General features: G+C 29.5%; 1 protein-coding gene across 1 annotated transcript; it reads right to left on the bottom strand.

The window, feature by feature from the left end:
• Positions 1–238: 238 nt before the first annotated feature.
• On the bottom strand, positions 239–6,107 carry LOC136220902 (cytochrome P450 726A27-like). Its single transcript, XM_066008742.1, has 3 exons — positions 5,833–6,107; positions 4,907–5,749; positions 239–954 (listed from the first exon to the last, which is right to left on the bottom strand). Exons 1-3 carry the CDS (start codon positions 6,025–6,027, stop codon positions 334–336), a joined length of 1,659 nt encoding a protein of 552 aa, XP_065864814.1. The 5' UTR covers positions 6,028–6,107; the 3' UTR covers positions 239–333.
• Positions 6,108–11,618: the final 5,511 nt, after the last annotated feature.

Genomic DNA, 11,618 nt, shown 5'->3' with positions numbered 1-11,618 from the left:
GTACCTCCTCCTCGATTTGGTGGTTCCTACAAATAGACGAGTTGTTGATTGCCTGACATAAGCACTTTGATGTTTAAGTTAATACCACTTTTAGAATAGTGACAAAGAAATAGATGCAGAGTTTTTGAGTTTTGACCCTAGATCTTAGTTGAGATTTGCCATATGACATTCCACATGTCATTACTTATTAAGCTACTACATACCACAAAATATTAAAAAACATTACATCTTGAGATGGTGAGTATAAACTAGTTTTATTTGAAATTAAATATGAATACTCTATTCATCACAATGACATTATTACAAACTATAAAAACAACTTAAAACAAAAATTCAATTTCCAGGCAAAGGATGAAATGGAATAGGAATCAAATTGAGATCTACTCTTCTCTTAATAGCACCACCAACAACTTCACTCATATCAAGTTCCCGAGGGTCTTTTCCGTCGGCCATTTGCCAGTCAAAATGATACAACAACTGTGCTAGAAAAAGCTCTAAATTAGTTATCCCCAAAGCCATACCTGGACATATCCTTTTTCCTGAACCAAATGGAGCAAATTCACAGTGATTTCCTTTGAAATCCATTGAACTATTTTCAAATCTTTCTGGTATAAACTTCTCTGGTTCAGGCCAAATTGATGGGTCTCTTGAAATTGCCCAAATGTTCACTAGGGCTTTAGTTTTTGGAAGAATGTCATATCCATTTACTTTGGTTTTTTCTCTGCATTCTCTTGGGATTAGAGGGATTGCTGGATGTAATCTGAGTGTTTCTTTGATGACTAGTTTTAAGTATTTTAATTGGTTTAGTCCTTCTTCTTCTACATTTCCGGTTTTACTGAAAACTTTTCTTACTTCATCTTGTGCTTTCTTCATTGCTTCTGGGTGTCTTAGTAACTCTGATAATGCCCATTCTGTTGATTTGGAGGATGTGTCACTTCCTGCTCCAAACATGTCCTGAAAGTAGAGAACATATATTCAATTAACAAACATTCTAAAAAAGAATTAAGGATTAATTTGGTGTCTGAAATTTGCTAGTACTATCAGTTTAGTCCAAAATTTAGTTTAGGTATCAATTTGTCATTTTTAACTTGACTTTTGAGATTGAATTAGTAAAAAACGGACACGTGTTAGGTCATGCTCTTTATTACTTAATTTCAGTAACTTATCATTAGTTATTATAATTATAATTTTTTTTTATAATTTTTTTTATTTTTTTATTAGAAACATTATTATTTTTATAAGATTTTTTATTTTAATTATTGTTATTTTTAAAGTATTATATTATTATTTCAGTTTCGGTAAAATTTAGTTCAATTCAGTTTAGTTCAGTTTTTTTTCAGTAAAAAAGAACAGAACCTTAGTATGAGGCAGTTACACGTGTCAAATAAATGTCAATCGTTTACTGACACGTGTAATTTTGGAGTAATTCGACTCTAGATACTAAGTTGAAGAGTTAAATTGATATTTAAATTTAATATTAATATTGGACCAAATTGATCATACTAACCGACTTAAAGAGTCAAATTGATGCTTAACATGGAGAACTGACACGTATTAAATAAATGTCAATCATATACTAGCATGTGTCATTTTGGACTGATTCAATCCAATCAATATTGATCACATGCACCTTAATGAGCATGTAAAATTTGCTCATTCACCGTTAGATCTAGGCTTATTAGAATCCTAAGGTGGAGATTCAAAGCATCCTAAGGTTTGGATTTAATAAGCATATATCTAATGGTGAATGAGCAAATTCACTTGCTCATTAAGGTGCATGTGAAAATTCCTGTCAATCCTAGATACTAAACTGAAGGGCTAAATTAATACTCAAACTTAATATTTAAGTAAATTGATCATGCTACTAAGTTGAGAGGCCAAATTAATCCTTAATCCACCCAAAAGAAAAATGAAGATTTAATGTTTTTTTGGTTGTTTCTATTTAGGGTAATTAATTTATTAGTCCCTATATTTTGACAAAACACACTGTTTAGTCCCTGTATTTTCAAAAACACATGGTAAGGTCCCTAACCTTTTTCTCAGTGAACTGTTTAGTCCTTCCGTCTGTTTGTTAGTTTTTTTTTACCATTTATGACTTCGGAAATGACTAAATTACCTTTACTATTTACCTTCAAACTTTAGAAGAGGAAATCCAATTTAGAAGAAGAAGCTATTTGTATGGAGAACAAGAAAAAGAACAGACCTAATGCTTACGAATTTGAACGATTAAGAAGAAAATCAAGAAGAAGAACACTCAAAGTTGATTTCAGATGCATTAGAGTTTAAAGGAAAGGAAAATAAAGGAAAAGAAGAACGCAAATCCAAATTGACTAATAAAATCTTCATGAGAGTCTAATGACAGGGACTAAACAGCTCACCGAAAAAAACGTTAGGGACTAAACAGTTCATCGAGAAAAATGTTAGAGAATTTATCATGTGTTTTTGAAAATACAGGAACTAAACAGTGTGTTTTGTCAAAATATAGGGACTAATAAATTAATTACCCTTCTATTTATAGTTTTTTGTTGTTTTTTTCTTCCAAACAGCAGATATGGACTATTGGATTAGCCATGATAATTGTTTAAGGTTATTTTGAAAGGAAAATTAGTTAACATTTATCAGATAACAACTAACATAAATAATATCAATAAACATCAACAACAACTGATCGTAATAAGCAAATTAATGTATTTGAAACTCCGATCGCAATTCCGGTGATGTGATAGCAGATACCAATGCTCTTAATGCTTGTTTGATTGGGTATCTGTAGCTCCTTTAAACGGTAGTTTTCATTTAATCAGTCACCACCGTTTATATCTAATTCTTATAATGATTTTAATATTTATGCTAAGATTCTAAATCTAATCTATAACTAGCCAAATTCATTTTATCACTCACTCACTGATCAAGTTTTTCTGATGATGGATATAAAATAGGGTAAAGTTCAAATAAAACCCATGTGGTTCACTAATTTTCAGATAAAGGACTGTGGTTTACTTTTTGTCAAAACTATGATTGAGGTTTTCAACTTTAGCAAAATAAGGACTTTTTCGATTGATACTATTAAAATCACCCTTAACAACTTCAAAAATGACATATTTTAAGAACTACTAATATTCTAAGCAACTTTAATTCTTCAACTTTTTTATTTCGAGATTATTTAGATGATGTTTGGTAAAGAGAGAGAAAGTTAATGTTTAGAGAGAGAAAGTTTCAAAAAAGATTATTTTCTAAAATCGAAAATGTAGTTCCATAGAAAATATGACATTGAACAACTTTAATTCTTGAAAATTTTCATTTTCAGGTCGTTAAAGATAGTTTTAATAGCATTATTAAAAGTGCGAAACCTCAGTCCTCGTTTTGACAAAAAGTAAACCACAGTCATTTATCTGAAAATTAGTGAAACCACAATGGTTTTATTTGAACTTTTCCCTATAAAATATTTGGTTAGGATAGAAAAAAAAAACTACTGATAACTGTTTAAAAAAAATAATTTCAAATATGTCGTCTATCAGCAATAGCAAACAACGAATATTATCCTCCCTAATTAGATTTCAACTTAACATATCATTTAATACATCATAACCATTAATTATAAAATCACTAGTTGAGACTTAATTATTCAATAAATAATTAATTAATTTTAAAATTTAGTAAATCTTAATTATTAATTTTGAAATTAATAATAGAGATTTCAACATTAGGATGAAACTAGCTAACGGTAACTAAAAATGTTCATTGGTTGTCCTAGGTTCAATGTTCATTAGTTGTCCTCGGCCTAATTAGGTTCTAGGTTAAACTAGCTTGTCTAATCTCAATTTAATCTGTATTATATTTAAAAGGTGTTTGGTTACCTGCTTTTCATTTTAAAAGGCAGTGTTTTAGGTGATTAGTTAGACACCTCCTTTTACCTTTTACAGTCAAAAAGTAGTTTTTTATAAAAGCAGAGAATCTCTGCTTTTTGGAAAAGCAGTCCTTTCTAAAGGCAAATAGTAAACAGCAACAGTAACAGTAAGTAGCCAAACACACCCTTATAATGGGCTCAGATCGGGTTGGGTTAAAGTAAGAAAACTGATTCACATGTCAACCAAGCCTCTCAACTAATATATACTTATATTAAAAAATTAATTAAAAATAATATTAAAATACAAATATGAACGATAAAATACAACAAATTAAAATTTTAGTTAATCAATTCAATAAAACTCAATAAAAAGTAATTTATTATAATTGAAAAATATTTAACAAACAAGTAAATTTTAAATAGGGATAACAAAATTATATTAAGATGTATATAATATAATGGTCGGCCGGAATAGGTTGCCTTCAGGCTTTTAATACAAATTTCCAACTCAATTCATTTTTATGCGGTTGTCTTGACAGGATTCAGACTGAACTGGACCAATAATCAAGGATCAAATACATAAATATCATAATTAAATATAAAATTAGGACTAAATCATATCACCAAACTTAATTTTTAATATATAATTATTCTTTATATATTATGATTTTAGACTGTAATTTAAAAAATTTAGACTCCAATTCATAAATTATAAACCCTATATTTTAAACTTTTAATTTATAAATTTTAATACTCAAAAGTAGTGATTTGACATAGTTGTAAATAGTTTTTAAAAGATGAATTTCGGTGTAGTTTTCCCAATAATCAAATATATATGTCCAAGTTTGTTCGCGGATTTGGGCAAACTGAGCGGGCCATCCTATTCTTGAAAAGATCTAATGTAACTAAACACTACCAACTTAACCAAATATAGTTAATTTGAATCGTTAAGAATTAAAGTCGTTTAATCTAGAGATCCGAATGTTAATCCTAGCATTAACCATCATCCAACTGAGTAATAGATTAAAGAATTTTAAAAAAGAAAAGGTTATGTATACTAACCAGAATAGCACCTTTGATGCTGTCATCATTTAAAGGAACTTCAAGATTTCCATTTTCCTGAAGCTCCAGAAGAACATCTAGAAGATTCTCAGCTTCACCTTCATCACCACCACTTCTCCTAACAGCTCTATGTTCCCCAATAATCTCATCAAGTACTAAATCAGCATCTCGCCGTAAACTCTCTAGCCCAGACTTATCTCCGGTTATATCATGAAGAAACACGGCCGACGGAAAAACATCTGCAACACTAAAACCACCTCCGGCCGCCACAACTCCTTCAATTACTCTCAAAAGTTTATCCTGATCTCTGCATTTTTTCCCAATCGATGTCCTCAACATAATCGAATTCGTCAGAGCAAACAATTTCTCAGTCAGATTCACCGGCCGTCCAGCTTTTGAGTAAATCCATTTGATGAAATCTGAAACTTCCTCTTCCCGGACTGATTTGAAAGATTGAACTCGTTTTATACTTAGTAATTCCATTGTGCAGATTCGTCTCATTTGTCGCCAATGATCTCCGTAAGCCCCGAAAACAATGTCCTGACGATTATAGAGGACGATTTCCGATACTAGGACGGGCGGCCGGTCGGCGAAATTCACATCCTGAGTTCTGAGAACTTCTTTAGCTGTTTCTACTGATGAAATTATCACTGCATAGACTTCCCCGAGTTGAACACTCATAACCGGTCCATATATGGTCGCTAAATCTCTTAGGCGACGATGGGGCAAATCTCCGACGAGTTGGAGAATATTACCGATGAACGGTAATTTCCACGGCCCCGGAGGTAGCCGCACCGCCGAATCATCTTCCTTTTCATCTGGTTTTGAACTTGACTGAGCAACCTATCAATTAAATCAAAATTACTAACCGAATTCGCGACGATATATTCCGTCGTTAATAAACTAGATAAAAAAATTCAACTTACAGATCGATTAGCCATGGGACAAACTCCTCCAGGCTGAGAATTTGAAGATAAACATGCTTGAATTGTTCTTCTTTTTGATGATTTAGATGAAGAAATTAAAGAAGGAAGATTGAAATTACATGAAGGTTTGTTTAACAATGGATGAATTTTTTGGTTCTGCAAATTTGGTTGCAAAATCGGTTGCAAAGATGACATATTTTGGGGGAACTTTTGATCTGTGATAGCTCTGAAATTGTGAGTGAACTCAGTTTTTTCAGTCTATGGATTTCTTAGATTTAATTTTATATCATAACCAAATAAATGTTTTAGCTAGACACGTGTTTTTTCAGTGGATGTTTACTTATTTTAGTGAACTCACTCCATGTGTTCAATATTTGATGTAATATTATAATTGAATTCATAGCATACAAATGTTGACAATTTATATATTTTCTTATTTCTTTTTCTTAATTAATTTTATCAATCGGTTCGAGATTCTTCCAATTTTTTCGTTTTGAGGTCATCTAAATATTGTTTGGGATAGGAAAAAAATTTGAATATTTAGAGAGAAAAATAGTGAATTTGGAAATTAAAAAAATGGTTGTTCATGAAAAATGTGATTTTAAATAAATTCATTTTAAGAAATATGTATAATATTAGTGGTAATTAATTTGAGTTATTTTTATGTTAGGTTTTGAAATTTAGTGGTTATATCATAAAAATGAAAAAAAAGTTGAGTGACTATAGTGTAATAATTAAAGTTTTGTATTCGTTTTATACCCTAGTTAATTTTTTTTAAAGAAAAAAGAAACGGATATTATTATTATTATAAAAACGAAACATAGACAAACATTTGAGCACTTATAGAAGTGGATTCAGAATGTCAAACTATAGGAACAGATAAGGTACTACTCGCTGAACAATACACTGTTTTATTAACTGGTCTTTTGACAACAAAAAAACAGAAATTTCAAAACGATTAACAAATAACTTATAATATGAATTAATTAATGTTTGCATCAAATTTTAATGGATATTGCATATTGGATCAAACCGCCAGAACTATTTTTTCCGTGTTAATTTCAATAATGATATTCGACCACCTCTTATCCGTAATGAACACCAACGCCTCATAAACATTCAATGCCTCAGCCATCTTGAGAAAGAAACTGAATTTTTTAAACATGTAAGCACAAAGAAAACGCCATCCATAAACTTTGTTTTCTTCAATAAAATTATTAAATAATCTTAGTTTTGATTTCAATAAAATGATATTTGATCAAATTATGGAAAAACTCATTGTAAACGTTGAGTGGGGCACAAAAAAAACACATTTCAGTATGTTTGATTTTTATGATGACAAGTCAAAAACATGACACTACGTGTGGGTGTCATGTCACACTTATAAATCATAGAAAATTAAAAGGCTTAATATATCAGATTAAACCAATGTTATCAGAACCGGACCGGACATCAAACCGGATTGGTAACTGGATCACGGGTCACTTGGTCGGATCGGATGGCTCGGATCGGTCGAACCGGATGACGTAATAAATAAATAAATAATATTTATATATATTAAATATATATTATTAATTTAAAATTATGTTTATAAATTATATATATCCAAAACAAATTATAAACAACTTTTGGTTTGTTATTTTTTGTCAACTTGAAACTTAAATACATAACGGATAAATAGAATTTAGAATAACTTGAAGTATGTAAACGTATTCTATGACATGCGATCTTTTTAACAGTATATTATAAACTCAAAACGGACAAGTGGTGAATGAGAAATTGACGCTTAAAGTGAACCATTTGAAATGCTTTATAAGAAGATAAAAATAAACTAAGCATTCTTATCCCACATAGGAAAGAAATGAGAATGTTAACTACTCCCTCCATTCCATTATATAGGTCATTCTACTAAATTAGTTTTTTCCCTAAATATAAGTCATTCTAGGATTCCAATGCTTATTGCCCAATAGTGACATGAGAGAGAATTTTTTTTAGTTAACCAATATATTTCTTAATTTGTGTGAAATACCCTAGAATGACTTATATAATGGAATGGATGGAGTAGTTTATAAGTAAATGGTCTTCACAAGCCTTTAAGTAATTACTAAGGGAAAGGCTCTCTCACGCGCAGGGAGGGTGCAGTCGTTCCACCATCGGATTAGGAGCGCACCCGCACGACGTGGGCGACGCGAATGCCACACCGAACTGAGCTCTCTTAGCCCGGACGCGAATGCCACACCGAAGGGTCTATTCCACCCTTAGGGAAAGGTGGGTAAGTCATAGGAACCCGAAACTTCCAAGGAGAAGCTGTTGAATCAAGCACCTACTTTTTTTAGTAACGGAAAAGTGGGATTCCTGCCTACTATAAAAAAAAATTATATGTTTTATAAAAATAAAAATAAAATTTATAAAAAGAATTAATTTATTAATTTATAAAAATAAAAATAGAATTATATATAAATTATACTGATGTTATTAAATTAGCTACATCGAACCTTCTAAACCACTTTGTCGATAAATTGAAATAGTTTTATACATTTTTTTGTAATTGTATTAATAACACGGTAAAATATTTTAGACAGTTTCAAAAAAAATAAACCTGCTATATATAAATTAATCATAATTTTTTTAAAATTGTCGAAAATATTTTACTGTGTTATTAATATACTAAATATTTTTTTGTTAGTAATGCACTAAATATTTAACCGTAACGTTTCAATCGAAGTACAGATTTAGCCCTAATGTATGAAATTATGCAAATTTAGCACTAACGTTTTCAAGGAAGATCAATTTTAACCATACGCTACCGAAAATTTAAAAAAAATTTGTTTGACTGTTATTTAGCCACGTCAGACCTTCTAAACTAGTTTGTCGATAAATTGAATCAGTTACATTTTTTCGTAACTATATTAATAATATAGTAAAATATTTTAAACAGTTTAAAAAAACTGAACTTGTTACGTATAAATTAATCATAATTGCTTTGAAAATGTCTAAAATATTTTACTCTATTATTAATATGCTAAATATTTTTTTTTTTAGTAATACACTAAATATTTAACCGTAACGTTTTAAGTGAAGTACAGATTTAGCCCTAACGTATGAAATTGTGCAAATTTAATCATAACATTTTCAAGCAAAATTAAATTTTATTTTTAATCAAATTTTATAAAATACAAATTCAATAACATTATTATAATAATAATTTTATTTTTATAAAATGATAAATTAATTTCTTTTTATATTTATTTTTATAAAATAATACTTTTTTTTAATATTTATTGGGGCAATGGCTTACCTAAACTAACTATGGTCAGAAAAACAGCCCCTCCCGAAGAATTATTTTCTAACCCCACTCAACATTGAAATTATTCTCAAATTTAACCCCAAACAGAGGTTTAATCCTAATACATCACCAGCTTTCGTAACTTGTTCAAAATAATAGATTGGTTTTCTAAATTTTACAAGTATCTCATCAGATCCCTAAATTTACTTATTTCGTATCACCAGCTCCCTAAACTTGTCTATAAAAGTAGATTAGCTCTCTGAACTTTAAATGTCTCACCAAATCCCCAAACTTTCTTTAATAACTAAATACAAAAACCATAATACTAACTTTTGATGCTCATCTATTCAATCTCTTAAACTTGCAACACTAACTCTTATAATATATTGAAAGGTATGAGAAGTGAAAAAATTACCTCTCGAATAGATGAAGATGTATAATTTAAGTTTAATATTCATAAAAAAAATAATTTAAGTTTAATAAGTTTTTGTATTTAGTTGTTACAGAATAAGCAAGTTTAGGTAGTTGGTGGGACACTTGCAAAGTTCAAAGAGCTAATCTACTTTTATGGACAAGTTTAAGGAGTTGATAGTGGGAAATAAGTAAATTTAGGGAGCTGGTGAGACAGTTGTAAAGTTCAGAAAGCCAATCTATTATTTTGCACAACTTCTGCGGAGCTGATTATGTATTAAGCCAAATTAAAACAAACAAAATATTAAAAAAATCACATCATTGTTTGTAACTTAACACTTGGTTCGCATCTCAATTGACTCTTGTAACACCATTAATATTGGATAAATTACACTCATGGCCATGAATTTTAATTATTTCCACAATATCGCTAATAAACTTCAAAAATTTCAGCATTAAAGTTTTTAATATTATGACTATTACACTACAATCAATACCATAAAATGACTATTAACGACTTCAAAATAAAAAATTCAAGAATTCATAATATTATAAACAATTTTAATTCTTCAAAATCTTCGTTTTGATATCATTTAGATGTTTTTCAAAATCGTCGACTTTTCAAGTTTTTTTCATTTAATATTATAAACAATAAAGTGATGTGACTGTCACATCAGTAGTAATCAACTTTCACCCCTGACTGAAATGACATGTCGATACCACTTAGGTAAAACGTGGTTGTCACCTAGCTGGCTGAAACGCCACATGTCAACTACGTGTTGTTTCGGTGAGCTAGATGGAAGTCATATGTGTCGTTTCGGTTACTTAGGTAGCAACCACCTATCGTTTTGGTTAACGTTGAAAGTTGGTTAGTGGTGATGTGGAAGCCGAATAATATTTTTAATGTATTTTTACTGTTAAAGTCCACAAAGTGAGTTTATTGAGATAAATTTTAAAGTTGAATAATTTTATTAAATTAAATTGAAATTGAGTGATTATTTTAATTAAAGTAATCATAAAAATTCAGTAATCAATTATGCATTTAACAAAAAAAAATGTTTAGTGAATTTTTGACATTTTTTAAGACTAGAATGATTAGGAATGACTTCTAAATTAAATTAAGACGGTGTACATAACAATTGTGTAAATTACGTTTGTATCCATTAAATTTTATCTCTATTAATATTATAGTCACTAACATTTAAAACGTGATATAAAGATCACAAAATTTTACAATTTCTAATGTTATAACTACTAAACTTTAATTAAAACCTCAAAATCACAGTTGAGAAGAATTCAAGAATTGAATTTTTTTAGAACTCAATTATCATGCAAATTGATGTGTTACAATCTATGCTAGTTTATTTTCGTTAATGGCTGTGCTAATTATTGAATTTCAAGCATTTGGACTTCAAAATTGTGCTTATTGTGATTTTAGTTTTATCCCTTTTGCTTTTAGATATTCCTATATTTTTCTCATTTTTGCTTTAGGATTAAGTTTCCTTGTGTGAAGCCTTTATAAAAATAACGGTTTGATCCTTTGAGTATTGATTTTATCCTGCATTTACTAATTCCTCCATTGTTAAGTACTAGAGCTTCAACTCAATTTTATATTAAGCATTTTTATTCCTTTATTATGGGCTTCTGCATTCTACTTCTTCGTAATCTCGCTATTATGAAGAATGAGTAGATCATCCAATATGGAATAGGTGTAAGAAAGATAGAGCTAGATAAGAATCCTTTGTTTAGATATTAATTTATAAAGTGTTTTTAGGTCTATGCTTATAGTCTGTGTTAATGGTCGTGACATTGTTTGTTGTTCGATTATTGCTTTGAGAAAAGGATAATTGATAGAGTAAGATCTAAGATGTTTAATGTTGAGTTGAATAAAGATATTAACATAAATGCTATATACAATATTTTTTATAAGAAATTATAGATCTATTAGTGGTTGTGCTAATTCTGCAAATCATTGATTTCATTTCTTTGGCTATGGAGATGTGAGAAGAATATCTTATTAATGTCTCACTTGTGATTCTATAAAAATAACCAGCTTATTATAGTTTATCTCGTGTTCTGTGTGTCTGAA

Source organism: Euphorbia lathyris, chromosome 1, assembly GCF_963576675.1.
Source record: "Euphorbia lathyris chromosome 1, ddEupLath1.1, whole genome shotgun sequence".
In the NCBI taxonomy this organism is placed as follows: Eukaryota; Viridiplantae; Streptophyta; class Magnoliopsida; order Malpighiales; family Euphorbiaceae; genus Euphorbia; species Euphorbia lathyris.
This window is presented reverse-complemented; position numbering and strand designations above follow the sequence as displayed.

Excerpts from the sequence above, each read along its gene's own strand:
- LOC136220902 (XM_066008742.1), bottom strand. The coding sequence starts at position 6,027 with ATGTCATCTTTGCAACCGATTTTGCAACCAAATTTGCAGAACCAAAAA. Across the intron at positions 5,750-5,832 it reads GTCCCATGGCTAATCGATCT|GTTGCTCAGTCAAGTTCAAA; the intron begins GTAAGTTGAATT and ends TTTAATTGATAG. Across the intron at positions 955-4,906 it reads GCATCAAAGGTGCTATTCTG|GACATGTTTGGAGCAGGAAG; the intron begins GTTAGTATACAT and ends CTCTACTTTCAG.